Here is a 15,572-nt window from a genome sequence, read left to right as displayed (position 1 = left end):
ACACACACACACAGACACAGACACACACACACACACACACACACACACACACACACACACACACACACACACACGATAAGGCTCTAGTAGCGACCAACGAAGAGGTGGGGCTAGGAACTATGACTTGACCCCTGCAACCACATATTGGTGAGTACACACGCCATTACTGGGTGACTGGCAACCACAACCAAAGCGCCTACAACTTCCCCACGAAACAAGTGCAATCTACAATTACTTATAACAGTAGTTACTCTAACCAACTACCCCACTTAGACAACACTTTTACAATTACTAAGAATAGTAATTACCACAACTATCACAATCACAACAGTGGCTACCATAACTACCACAATCACAACAGTGGCTACCATAACTACCACAATCACAACAGTGGCTACCATAACTACCACAATCACAACAGTGGCTACCATAACTACCACAATCACAACAGTGGCTACCATAACTACCACAATCACAACAGTGGCTACCATAACTACCACAATCACATCAGTGGCTACCAAAACTACCACAATCACAACAGTGGCTACCATAACTACCACAATCACAACAGTGGCTACCATAACTGCCACAATCACATCAGTGGCTACCATAACTACCACAATCATAACAGTGGTTACCATAACTGCCACAATCACAACAGTGGCTACCATAACTACCACAATCACAACAGTGGCTACCACAACTACCATAATCATAACAGTGGTTACCATAACTACCACAATCACAACAGTGGCTACCATAACTACCACAATCACAACAGTGGCTACCATAACTACCACAATCATAACAGTGGTTACCATAACTACCACAATCACAACAGTGGCTACCATAACTACCACAATCACAACAGTGGCTACCATAACTACCACAATCACAACAGTGGCTACCACAACTACCATAATCATAACAGTGGCTACCATAACTACCACACAATAATCATAACAGTGGCTACCATAACTACCACACAACAACGAAAGTGGCTACCATAACTACCATAATCATAACAGTGGCTACCATAACTACCACACAATAATCGTAACAGTGGCTACCATAACTACCACACAACAACAGTGGCTACCATAACTACCACAATCACAACAGTGGCTACCATAACTACCACAATCACAACAGTGGCTACCATAACTACCACAATCACAACAGTGGCTACCATAACTACCACAATCACAACAGTGGCTACCATAACTACCACAATCACAACAGTGGCTACCACAATCACAACAGTGGCTACCACAATCACAACAGTGGCTATCACAATCACAACAGTGGCTACCACAACTACCATAATCATAACAGTGGCTACCATAACTACCACACAACAACAAAAGTGGCTACCACAACTACCACAATCACAACAATGGCTACCATAACTATCACAATCACATCAGTGGCTACCACAATCACAACAGTGGCTACCACAACTACCATAATCATAACAGTGGCTACCATAACTACCACACAACAACAAAAGTGGCTACCACAACTACCACACTCATAACAGTGGCTACCATAACCAACTAGCAGACACAAAGAGATGCCACAACAACAACACAACAAGCCAGGACAGGCTAAGGCAATAAAAAGATGCCTACCTTCAAATTCGTGAAAGAGGCGAGAGTGTAGACCAGCCGGGCTCTTCTTACCTGCCGAAGAAAAAAATTACCATTAATATTTTATCAATAATCGACCGGAAAAAGAAATACCTTCATCATCACTCACTCCATCACTGTTTTGCATATCTCCCTCTTGTTAGTTCTACTTAAGCTAAAACTACTCTCCCTGCTTTTCACTGTTACTTTCACTACTAGTATTACCACTATATGTACTATTTCTTCCTCTCTTTGTCCTGTCCCTGTCCCCCTCACCTATATATACTGGCTCCCTCACTCTCTTGTGTTAGTGCAACTTGTAAATGGTCCAAGTCGGACCGAAACGTCGTCGCTCGGGTTGTGTATTACACTCAGGTCACACTACATATACATGTACACATATATGTATACACAACCATCTAAATTTCATATTTTCTTAATAGTTCTTGTTCTTGTTTATTTCCTATCACCATGGGGAAGTGGAACAGAATTCTTCCTCCGTAAGCCATGTGTGTTCTAAGAGGCGAGTAAAATGCCGGGAGCAAGGGGCTAGTAACCTCTTCTGCATAAATTACTAAAAATAATAACTTTATAAACATTAATATATGACCTCTTAAACCTGTAGAGCGGTGCAGGCTTGATCCTCCGTCCTCTATAATACCGCTTGATTCAGGGGGTCATCGCCCCCGCGGCCCGGACCCAGACCGAACCACAAATTCACACACTTTAAGATGCACTTAATTTATTATGTTTGAAATGATGTTACATTTTATAGATACATTAAATTACATCATATTTCACTCCATAAATATTTTAAGTGAAAACAATGCCTGTGTGTGTGTGTGTGTGTGTGTGTGTGTGTGTGTGTGTGTAGTAAAACAAGTGACAACGCAATAAACACAAAGCCACAGTGGGGACTATATTAATTTCAAGGCCTTTCACGCACCAATACTTCATCAGGAGCTATGGAATATAGAAAATGGGAAAAATCATGCAAACTGAAGATTCAGAATCCAACGAGAAGGCACAGACAGCCTACAGCCTACCCTGGCGAGAGTCATGAGCAGCCTGCAGCCTACCCTGGCGAGAGTCATGAGCACACTGCAGCCTACCCTGGCGAGAGTCATGAGCACACTGCAGCCTACCCTGGCGAGAGTCATCATGAGCTACCCTGGCGAGAGTCATGCAGCCTACCCTGGCGAGAGTCATGAGCACCCTGCAGCCTACCCTGGTGAGTCATGAGCAGAGTCATGAGCACACTGCTACCCTGACGAGTCATACCCTGGCCTACCCGAGAGTCTATGAGCAGCCTGCAGCTAGACGAGAGTCATGAGTACCCTGGCGAGAGTCATGAGTCTACCCTGGTGAGCATGAGCACCCTGCAGCCTACCCTGGTGAGTCATGAGCACCCTGGCGAGAGTCATGAGCACCCTGCAGCCTACCCTGGCGAGAGTCATACCTACCCTGGCGAGAGGCAGCCTACCCTGGCGAGTCATGAGCAGCCTGCAGCCTACCTGGCGAGTCATGAGCACCCTGCAGCCTACCCTGGCGAGAGTCATGAGCACCCTGCAGCCTAGCGAGAGTCATGCAGCCTACCCTGGCCTACCCTGGCGAGTCATGAGAGTCATGAGCACCCTGCAGCCTACCCCTGAGAGTCATGAGCAGCCTGCAGCCTAGTCATGAGCAATCTGCAGCCTACCCTGGTGAGAGTCATGAGCACCCTACAGCCTACCCTGGTGAGTCATGAGCACCCTGCAGCCTACCCTGGCGAGTCATGAGCACCCTGCAGCCTACCCTGGTGAGAGTCATGAGCACCCTGCAGCCTACCCTGGCGAGAGTCATGAGCAGCCTGCAGCCTACCCTGGCGAGAGTCATGAGCAATCTGCAGCCTACCCTAGTGAGTCATGAGCACCCTGCAGCCTACCCTGGCGAGTCATGAGCACCCTGCAGCCTACCCTGGTGAGAGTCATGAGCACCCTGCAGCCTACCCTGGTGAGAGTCATGAGCAGCCTGCAGCCTACCCTGGTGAGAGTCATGAGCACCCTGCAGCCTACCCTGGTGAGAGTCATGAGCACCCTGCAGCCTACCCTGGCGAGAGTCATGAGCACCCTGCAGCCTACCCTGGTGAGTCATGAGCACCCTGCAGCCTACCCTGGTGAGTCATGAGCACCCTGCAGCCTACCCTGGTGAGTCATGAGCACCCTGCAGCCTACCCTGGCGAGTCATGAGCACCCTGCAGCCTACCCTGGCGAGTCATGAGCACCCTGCAGCCTACCCTGACGAGTCATGAGCACCCTCCAGCCTACCCTGGCGAGAGTCATGAGCAGCCTGCAGCCTACCCTGGCGAGTCATGAGCAATCTGCAGCCTACCCTGGTGAGTCATGAGCACCCTGCAGCCTACCCTGGCGAGTCATGAGCACCCTGCAGCCTACCCTGGTGAGAGTCATGAGCACCCTGCAGCATACCCTGGTGAGAGTCATGAGCAGCCTGCAGCCTACCCTGGTGAGAGTCATGAGCACCCTGCAGCCTACCCTGGTGAGAGTCATGAGCACCCTGCAGCCTACCCTGGCGAGAGTCATGAGCACCCTGCAGCCTACCCTGGTGAGTCATGAGCACCCTGCAGCCTACCCTGGCGAGTCATGAGCACCCTGCAGCCTACCCTGGCGAGAGTCATGAGCAGCCTGCAGCCTACCCTGGTGAGAGTCATGAGCACCCTGCAGCCTACCCTGGCGAGAGTCATGAGCAGCCTGCAGCCTACCCTGGTGAGAGTCATGAGCACCCTGCAGCCTACCCTGGCGAGAGTCATGAGCACCCTGCAGCCTACCCTGGCGAGAGTCATGAGCACCCTGCAGCCTACCCTGGCGAGAGTCATGAGCACCCTGCAGCCTACCCTGGTGAGTCATGAGCACCCTGCAGCCTACCCTGGCGAGAGTCATGAGCACCCTGCAGCCTACCCTGGTGAGAGTCATGAGCACCCTGCAGCCTACCCTGGCGAGTCATGAGCAGCCTGCAGCCTACCCTGGCGAGAGTCATGAGCAGCGTGCAGCCTACCCTGGCGAGTCATGAGCACCCTGCAGCCTACCCTGGTGAGTCATGAGCACCCTGCAGCCTACCCTGGTGAGAGTCATGAGCACCCTGCAGCCTACCCTGGTGAGTCATGAGCACCCTGCAGCCTACCCTGGCGAGAGTCATGAGCACCCTGCAGCCTACCCTGGCGAGTCATAAGCACCCTGCAGCCTACCCTGGCGAGAGTCATGAGCAGCCTGCAGCCTACCCTGGTGAGAGTCATGAGCACCCTGCAGCCTACCCTGGTGAGAGTCATGAGCACCCTGCAGCCTACCCTGGTGAGAGTCATGAGCACCCTGCAGCCTACCCTGGCGAGAGTCATGAGCACCCTGCAGCCTACCCTGGTGAGAGTCATGAGCACCCTGCAGCCTACCCTGGCGAGAGTCATGAGCACCCTGCAGCCTACCCTGGCGAGTCATGAGCACCCTGCAGCCTACCCTGGCGAGTCATGAGCACCCTGCAGCCTACCCTGGTGAGTCATGAGCACCCTGCAGCCTACCCTGGCGAGTCATGAGCACCCTGCAGCCTACCCTGGTGAGAGTCATGAGCAGTCTGCAGCCTACCCTGGCGAGAGTCATGAGCAATCTGCAGCCTACCCTGGTGAGAGTCATGAGCACCCTGCAGCCTACCCTGGCGAGAGTCATGAGCAGCCTGCAGCCTACCCTGGCGAGTCATGAGCAGCCTGCAGCCTACCCTGGCGAGTCATGAGCACCCTGCAGCCTACCCTGGCGAGAGTCATGAGCACCCTGCAGCCTACCCTGGCGAGAGTCATGAGCACCCTGCAGCCTACCCTGGTGAGAGTCATGAGCACCCTGCAGCCTACCCTGGCGAGAGTCATGAGCACCCTGCAGCCTACCCTGGCGAGAGTCATGAGCACCCTGCAGCCTACACTGGTGAGAGTCATGAGCACCCTGCAGCCTACCCTGGTGAGAGTCATGAGCACCCTGCAGCCTACCCTGGTGAGAGTCATGAGCACCCTGCAGCCTACCCTGGTGAGAGTCATGAGCACCCTGCAGCCTACCCTGGTGAGAGTCATGAGCACCCTGCAGCCTACCCTGGTGAGAGTCATGAGCACCCTGCAGCCTACCCTGGTGAGAGTCATGAGCACCCTGCAGCCTACCCTGGTGAGAGTCATGAGCACCCTGCAGCCTACCCTGGTGAGAGTCATGAGCACCCTGCAGCCTACCCTGGTGAGTCATGAGCACCCTGCAGCCTACCCTGGTGAGAGTCATGAGCACCCTGCAGCCTACCCTGGTGAGAGTCATGAGCACCCTGCAGCCTACCCTGGTGAGAGTCATGAGCACCCTGCAGCCTACCCTGGTGAGAGTCATGAGCACCCTGCAGCCTACCCTGGTGAGAGTCATGAGCACCCTGCAGCCTACCCTGGTGAGAGTCATGAGCACCCTGCAGCCTACCCTGGTGAGAGTCATGAGCACCCTGCAGCCTACCCTGGTGAGAGTCATGAGCACCCTGCAGCCTACCCTGGTGAGAGTCATGAGCACCCTGCAGCCTACCCTGGTGAGAGTCATGAGCACCCTGCAGCCTACCCTGGTGAGAGTCATGAGCACCCTGCAGCCTACCCTGGTGAGAGTCATGAGCACCCTGCAGCCTACCCTGGTGAGAGTCATGAGCACCCTGCAGGCTGCTCATGACTCATGACTGCCTCATTATGCCAAGCACAGCATAACATTGCGACTGAACTTAAATTCATGCAAAAAACTTGACAAATTTTTTAAGAAGATATCCGATATTTTAAGAAAACATCCGATATTTTAAGAAAACATCCGATATTTTAAGAAAACATCCGATATTTTAAGAAAACATCCGATATTTTAAGAAAACATCCGATATTTTAAGAAAACATCCGATATTTTAAGAAAACATCCGATATTTTAAGAAAACATCCGATATTTTAAGAAAACATCCGATATTTTAAGAAAACATCCGATATTTTAAGAAAACATCCGATATTTTAAGAAAACATCCGATATTTTAAGAAAACATCCGATATTTTAAGAAAACATCCGATATTTTAAGAAAACATCCGATATTTTAAGAAAACATCCGATATTTTAAGAAAACATCCGATATTTTAAGAAAACATCCGATATTTTAAGAAAACATCCGATATTTAAAAAAAACATCCGATATTTTAAGAAAACATCCGATATTTTAAGAAAACATCCGATATTTTAAGAAAACATCCGATATTTTAAGAAAACATCCGATATTTTAAGAAAACATCCGATATTTTAAAAAAACATCCGATATTTTAAGAAAACATCCGATATTTTAAGAAAACATCCGATATTTTAAGAAAGCATCCGGTATTTTAAAAAAACATCCGATATTTTAAGAAAACATCCGATATTTTAAAAAAACATCCGGCATTTAAAAAAAAACATCCGATATTTTAAGAAAACATCCGATATTTTAAGAAAACATCCGATATTTTAAGAAAACATCCGATATTTAAAAAAAACATCCGATATTTTAAGAAAACATCCGATATTTTAAGAAAATATCCGATTTTAAGAAAATTTCCGATATTTTAAGAAAACATCCGATATTTTAAGAAAATTTCCGATATTTTAAGAAAACATCCGATATTTTAAGAAAATACCTGATATTTTAAGAAAATACCTGATATTTTTAGAAAATACCCGATATTTTAAGGAAATATCTGATATTTTAAGAAAATTTCCGATATTTTACGAAAACATCCGATATTTTTAGAAAATATATCACGACACTGTAGGTAATGTAAGAGAATATTTTAAGTAAAGCATCATGACTTGATAACGATAATAGCCGATATCAAGCCTGGATATATCACAATCCTGGTTAACACGACCATGTAACAACCAACTTGCATAATTAACCAGACTAATTAGTGACCCAATTATTCGACTCTGAGTAATTCTCATCGTGCATATTTAACACCAGCAGCATTACTTTCGTTTGGATAATTAACATGGGACATCTAACATAGCGTGGGATATCTAACAGCGTGGGATATCTAACATAGCGTGGGATATCTAATTTAACATGGGATATCTAACATAGCGTGAGATACCTAACATAGCGTGAGATATCTAACTTAGCGTGAGATATCTAACTTAGCGTGGGATATCTAACTTAGCGTGGGATATCTAATTTAACATGGGATATCTAACATAGTGTGGGATATCTAACTTAGCGTGGGATATCTAATTTAACATGGGATATCTAACATAGTGTGGTATATCTAACTTAGCGTGGGATATCTAATTTAACATGGGATATCTAACAGTGTGGGATATCTAACTTAGCGTGGGATATCTAATTTAACATGGGATATCTAACATAGTGTGGGATATCTAACTTAGCGTGGGATATCTAACTTAGCGTGGGATATCTAATTTAACATGGGATATCTAATTTAACATGGGATATCTAATTTAATATAAGGTACCTTATTTAGCTCCTAATTTAATATGGGATATCTTTCATAACAAGGGAAATAGTACCAATGGTGAAACTTTTCACATCGTCTGTGCCCCCTCGTTTGGAACACTGTTCAGTGTTGACGGCCCCATTCATGCCAGGAAACAACACAGAGATGGAACAGATACAGAGATTGTTTACGGTCCGCAGAGAGCCAATAAAGCAATTAAATTACTGGGAACCCCTTAAAGTTTTTAATGTGTACTCACTGGAGCGGAGGAGAAAGAGATACGTGATAATATATACCTGGAAAGAACTTGAGGACCTGGTCCCAAATCTGTACATTGCCATAACAACATACTGGAGTGAGAGATATGGGAGGAAGTGCAAAATGAACCCAGTGGGCACAGTAAGGAAACACTGTATCAACATCCGTGGTCCCAGATTATTCAACATCTTACCAGAAGATATCAGAAACACTGCTGGAACAAGTGTAGAAGTCTTCAAGAGGAAACCGGATAATTATTTTCACCAGGTGCCAGATCAACCAGGCTGTAATGGATATGAAGGGCAAGGGACCACCAGCACCGACAGCCTGGATAACCAGGCAAGCACCAGACGAGCCTGGCCCAAGGCCGGGCTCTGGGAGTAAAAACAACTCCCGAAAGTCATCAAAGGTAAAGCAAAGATAATTCAACACATCCCTATAACTCATACTGGGCCCATTGAGCGTACTGCTATTTCCTCATGGAAGTGTTTGATGGCACTGATGCTAAGGAGCAGTGACAGCAGGAGCAGCAAGGAGGAGGAGCAGGAAGCAGGAGTAAGGGTAGCTGTGTACTCCTTGGGGTCTAGGTAGCATGGTAAGCTTCAACCTTCTTACTCTGGCCCGTGGGGGTGCTGCCAGCCAATCAGATTTATGGGTGCTAACTGACAGCCAATTGGGTTTATGGACAGCCCGTGTGCACCAATGAGAAGGCGAGACAGGTGGAGAGGAGGGGCTGGGCATGGAGGGGGGCGTGGTCTCTTGCAAGGTTGGGTCAGTGGGCACTTGTGCTGCAACACACCACCACACACCGCCACCACACCACCAAACACCGCCACCACACCACCACAGCCACCACTACTCCACGCCACAATGATCAACACCCTTCAGGTGCACAACGTCAATCCAACGCCACAATTCTGAAGGGTAAATACGCGCACCTGATCTCCAGGGAGAACAGAACATAACTGACAACCATGCCATCGCTCTCATCGCCCGAACAGGAATGCATACGTCCTCAGAATTCTACCACCCATTCCACAGTATCTATAACCCTTCCTCATACAGTAGTCTACAACCCCTAAATTATCTACCTCAGGTCCAGGTATCCAAATCTTGGTTTGCACTACTGAAGTCTCCCAGCTCAGGCCGACACTACTGATGTCTCCCAACTCAGACTGACACTACTGAAGTCTCCCAGCCCAGGCTGACACTACTGATGTCTCCCAGCTCAGACTGGCACTACTGAAGTCTCCCAGCTCACACAAACAACATAAACAGCCACAAAAAATAAGACAAATACAACACAGACAACAACAACAAATAAAACAAGCCATAGAATAGCAAAGAAGACAATAAGAGGAACAGAGAGAGGACCAGCGAGCGACCTCACAGGAAAGGCGAGAGAAACAAAAAATATTATCTGGCTCATCGTGAAATTCCTGAGAAAATCACAATTATCAGAGACTCGGAAAGTGATTATTTACATTTAATACAAATGGGTAAAATACGGGAGTTTCCCCTCCTCCAAGACTGTGTACGTTATTGGGGGACCATGATGACAACAGTTACAAGACTGTGTACGTTATTGGGGGACCATGATGACAACAGTTACAAGACTGTGTACGTTATTGGGGGGACCATGATGACAACAGTTACAAGACTGTGTACGTTATTGGGGGGACCATGATGACAACAGTTACAAGACTGTGTACGTTATTGGGGGGACCATGATGACAACAGTTACAAGACTGTGTGTACGTTATTGAGGGCTCATAATGAACAACAGTCACAGCCCAACATTTCAAGAGGAGGAATTTTAGGCGATGTTTCGGTCCTTCCCAGACCACCATTGATGTTTCGGTCAGTCCTGGACCAGTGACAAGTCACGTTCCAGCCAGGTACTCTGACTCGTATAAGACACTAGTTTTGACCTAGTTCCTCGTCTTCAAGCGCAATTAAGTTACAATAATAATAATAATAATAATAATAATAATAATAATAATAATAATATATTAATATTTATATTTTTTGTACACATACAATATTTCCCACCAAGACAATATTACCTCAAGAACACATTCTTCCTCAATCATTTCTTACCTGTCGTTCTAGGAGAGGCACTATCGTCACAATCATTCCCACCCGTCCTTCAGAATGCATGAATGTACTTTCTAATTTCAGAAATCAAATCCGGCTTACTAGATTTTCCTTGAATCCCCTTGAATCCCTTCGTACACGTTATCTGGCTCAAACTCCAACAGCACCTCAAACCCCATAACGTATCCGTCTCCACTCCTTGATAACATACACGTACCTGCTGGATGTTCAACTCAATACTTCTCAAAACTTCCTTTCCTCCCACCCCCATGTCCTCCAATATATCATGGTACTACCTGTACTCCTAGCCACTGCTGATTTATACACCCCCTCTTGATCAACCTAGTCAACTCCATAGCAATAAAACATCCCAGCAATCCACCATCCACTCCTTCAATCATACCTTTAATACTATTATACCCCTCTTATGATTCCTTCACCCTTCATTCTCTGCATACTATTCACACCACACATCTCTGCCTCCAGCCTCTCCTCCTCCACTGCTTCCAGCGTCCCCTCCACTGCTTCCAGCCTCCTCCTCTTCCTCCACTACCTCCTCCACTGCAACACACCCATACAAAGGCAGAGGAACCACTCAAGACAGATATATTCCATGATACAATATTTACAAAGAGATGGGTGGAACTTGGTTGTGCATGTAAGAAGTCACAGTCATGCAGAGTATTTCTTCTTGCATCCCTTAATAAAAGATTCCACAAACTTGAAAGGCCTGGTCATGGACCGGGCCGCGGGGGCGTTGACCCCCAGATAAGACTCGAGGTAAACCCCTTAACACACTAATATCTTTCCTATAATCTATTATTCATCACCTCTTTATAGATCAATTCCTCAATGTATCCAAACCAAAATATCTAAATATTATCACATTCTCCTCACTTCCTCTTTCTAATCTAAGGTTCAATAATATATTTTATTATCCAAGAATTCTTTCTCTCAGCACCTTGCTCTTTCTTCTCTTTACTCTGAATTATATTTTACACACTGTTTTAAACTATTCCACAAATCCCTGATTTAATTCCTTCAGAATATCTCAAAAGAACCGAGTCATCAGCAAAGAGCAACCGTGACAACTTATAGTTATCTTGGTGTTATAATCTTAGTGTTATCTTTATCTTGGTATTATAATCTTAGTTTTATCTTTATTATCTTGGGGTTATAATCTTAGCGTTATCTTTATTATCTTGGTGTTATCTTTATAACATTCTATAATTCACTTCTCTTGTGACAACACTGATGAATAAATTAAAACAGCTATTGAAACATTATAAATATCACTGTTTAAACTCTACTTTAACTGAATAACATCCAAGCCTCGCAGGCCGGCCCAAGGCCAGGGTTTGTTGAGTGACAGTGCTCAATCAGGCTGTTGCTATTAGCAGCTCGCTGGCCTGCATAGTCATTACAGCTTCACTGATCTGACACTTGAAGGGTTTCACCTTTGCTCCAGCAATGTTTCATATATGCAGGAGGGCCTCACTTATACAGCAGGTTAGGCTCTGGGCTACTGTTGTTGTAGAGGGCCCCGCTTATACAGCAGGTTAGGTTCCAGGCTACTGTTGTAGAGGGCCTCGCTTGTACAGCAGGTTAGGTTCTGGGCTACTGTTGTAGAGGGCCCCGCTTGTACAGCAGGTTAGGTTCCAGGCTACTGTTGTAGAGGGCACCGCTTGTACAGCAGGTTAGATTCCAGGCTACTGTTGTAGAGGGCCCCGCTTGTACAGCAGGTTAGGTTCCAGGCTACTGTTGTAGAGGAGGGCCCCGCTTATACAGCAGGTTAGGTTCCGGGCTACTGTTGTAGAGGAGGGTTCCGCTTATACAGCAGGTTAGGTTCCAGGCTACTGTTGTAGAGGAGGGCTCCGCTTATACAGCAGGTTAGGTTCCGGGCTACTGTTGTAGAGGAGGGTTCCGCTTATACAGCAGGTTAGGTTCCGGGCTACTGTTGTAGAGGAGGGCTCCGCTTATACAGCAGGTTAGGTTCCAGGCTACTGTTGTAGAGGAGGGCTCCGCTTATACAGCAGGTTAGGTTCCGGGCTACTGTTGTAGAGGAGGGCTCGGCTTATACAGCAGGTTAGGTTCCGGGCTACTGTTGTTGAGGAGGGCTCCGCTTATACAGCAGGTTAGGTTCCAGGCTACTGTTGTAGAGGAGGGCTCCGCTTATACAGCAGGTTAGGTTCCGGGCTACTGTTGTTGAGGAGGGCTCCGCTTATACAGCAGGTTAGGTTCCGGGCTACTGTTGTAGAGGAGGGCTCCGCTTATACAGCAGGTTAGGTTCCGGGCTACTGTTGTAGAGGAGGGCTCCGCTTATACAGCAGGTTAGGTTCCAGGCTACTGTTGTAGAGGAGGGCTCCGCTTATACAGCAGGTTAGGTTCCGGGCTACTGTTGTACAGCGAAAATCTTTTACTTACAGATATTATTCCATCTTTTAGTTCCATGTAGATCATCCAACTGTGTATGTGAAATCAACACTTTCTTTTATCATCCACATTTACGAACTAAAGCACCCTATTCCCTCTACGACTCCAGAACCTCCATCTACGACTCCAGAACCTCCATCTACGACTCCACAACCTCCATCTATGACTCCAGATCTTCCATCTACGACTCCAGAACTTCCATCTACGACTCTAGAACCTTCATCTACGACTCCAGAACCTCCATCTACGACTCCAGAACCTCCATCTACGACTCCAGAACCTCCATCTATGACTCCAGATCTTCCATTTACGACTCCAGAACTTCCATCTACGACTCTAGACCCTTCATCTACGACTCCAAAACCTCCATCTACGATTCCAGAACCTCCATCTACGACTCCAGTACTTTCCAGTACGTCCATCTACGACTCCAGAACCTCCATCTACTCCAGAACTTTCATCTACGACTCCAGAACTTCCGCTTACAACTCCAGTATCTCCATCTCCGCCTCCAGAGCTTCCATCTACGACTCCAGAACTTCAGTTACAACTCCAGAACCTTCATCTACGACTCCAGAACTTCCGTTACGACTCCAGAACCTTCATCTACGACTCCAGAAATTCCGTTACGACTCCAGAACCTTCATCTACGAGTCAGGAACCTCCGTTACAACTCCAGAACCTCCACATATCATTTTCACTTCTTACTGGTAAGTTTATTTGCTTCTCAGGTTCTCTCATCTTATTTATCTTCCCTCAACACTGCTTCTTATTCTCTGCAAAGTCTGGTGATAAATATTCACCCATTCTATTATTGCCTCTTCTTCTGTACGCCCTTCCTCACCACTCTCTTTTTAACCTCCCTCTCTCTTTCTCTCTCTCTCTCTCTCTCTCTCTCTCTCTCATCTCATATTGCAAAAAACTATTGCTTGCTATGTTTTTCCTTCATTCTTTTAAACTTATTCTTTTAATTCATTCCTCTTCCCTCCCTCAGGTATATGACAAGTATATAACAGGTAAATCACAGATATATCCCTCAGGCATCCTTCTAAAACCGCACAACTCTGTTATACACCATAGTTCCTCAAGCTACTATCCTCTTACTCTAACCTACTTTGTCCCAGTTGTTGTCCATACCTTGCTGATACCAGCAACAGCAGCACCACCAGTAGAAGCAGAGGAACTACCAGCAGAGGTACTACTAGCAGCGGAAGCGTTGTCAGAAACAGCACCACCAAAATTACCAGTAATAGCAACAGCACCCTCACCACCAGCAACAGCAGTCCCCCACTATCAGCAGCGGCACTACCCCCACTACCTCCAGCAGCAGCAGCAGCAGCAGCAGCAGCAGCAGCAGCAGCAGCAGCAGCAGCAGCAGCAGCAGCAGCAGCAGCAGCAGCAGCAGCAGAAGAGATCAACCAGTCAAGTCACGTAGATTTTCCCTCGGCCGACAGCGCCGCCGCTTTAGTGAGCCGGTCGTTAGAATTCGAAGGTCGCTGCCAATTAATTACAAACGGTGGTGTTATCAGTGGAGTCACCAATCTGGAGGTACAGGGGAGGGGGGCACCTCCATCCAGACGTTACAACCTTCCTACAACACTACGCGGTAGAAGGTCATTTCCATCCAAATTTTACAACCTTCATACAACCCTACACGATACCCACACTCCTTACCCATCCATATCCCGAATCACCCAGCTTATGATAAGCAATATTCCATCCATGCATCACAACAGTCTCTCATCCAGTATCTAAAATCTTCCACTATCTTCTCAAGACAACAACCATCACCACATGAATTAACATAACATCCACCTCTTCCATACAGCATCCATCACCAGAGCATCCATCACCACAGCATCCATCATCACAGCATCCATTATTAATCACAGCATCCATTATCACAATATCCACCGCCACAGCATCCATCACTATACCTTCTACCTACCAGGCATGATCTTTCCTCTCACTTTACTACACTTATTCCAGGACACTTGCCGAGTTTCTCATCAGTATGTCTCCCATTCTCTCCTACTTCTCCCTCCCTCACAAACACACCCCAGTCTCCTTCCTGTCTTCCCACTAACACACCCGTCTCCTTCCTTGCTTACTCCCCACCACTAACACCCCCCAGTCTCCTTCCCTGGTCTCTCCCCAAAACTAACACATACCCAGTCTCCTTCCTTAGTCTCTCCCCAAAACTAACACACACCAGTCTCCTTCCTGTCTCCCCACAAACACACCTCAGTCCCCTTCCTTGCTCACTCCCCACCACTAACACACCCCAGTCTCTTCCCTGCTTAAATGCGTCATAATCTCTCACTCCTGGAGATTCATCTTTATATATAAGTTTTCGTTAAGGTGGTATATCAGCATCTGACCATTAGCCAGCTCTCTCTGCCTGACGAGAATTACTTACCAGCTCTCTAGTTCGTTAGGCACCCTGCCCCTTTAAAAATAGTATGTAAGGTGGTTAATTGGGCCCTCATACAGGTGGAAGGGAAGCACTATGTGGCTGTATGTTTTAGCTATGTGAGGGGTGGGAGCAATATGTGGTGGTATGTGTTGGTTATGCGAGAGTGGGAGTGGGCCAGCTATTCCAGTGACCCAGACAGGCGAGCGGCAGCTATGCATTTGATACGAAGACGTTTTGT

General features: G+C 46.9%; 1 protein-coding gene across 29 annotated transcripts in view; it reads right to left on the bottom strand.

The window, feature by feature from the left end:
• The window catches only part of hth (Meis homeobox homothorax), a 1,177,701-nt gene that overhangs the window by 414,005 nt on the left and 748,124 nt on the right, over positions 1-15,572 (bottom strand). For 22 of the 29 annotated variants that reach the window (XM_053798553.1, XM_053798554.2, XM_053798534.2 and 19 more), the window contains one exon: positions 1,632-1,682. The exons of the other annotated variants lie outside the window; for them this stretch is intronic. In XM_053798553.1, coding sequence (XP_053654528.1) covers positions 1,632-1,682 — 51 coding nt within the window. The remainder of the gene's footprint in view (positions 1-1,631; positions 1,683-15,572) is intronic. 29 annotated transcript variants of the gene reach the window in all.

The sequence above is a fragment of the Cherax quadricarinatus genome, chromosome 87 (genome assembly GCF_038502225.1).
Source record: "Cherax quadricarinatus isolate ZL_2023a chromosome 87, ASM3850222v1, whole genome shotgun sequence".
NCBI classification, from domain to species: Eukaryota; Metazoa; Arthropoda; class Malacostraca; order Decapoda; family Parastacidae; genus Cherax; species Cherax quadricarinatus.
This window is presented reverse-complemented; position numbering and strand designations above follow the sequence as displayed.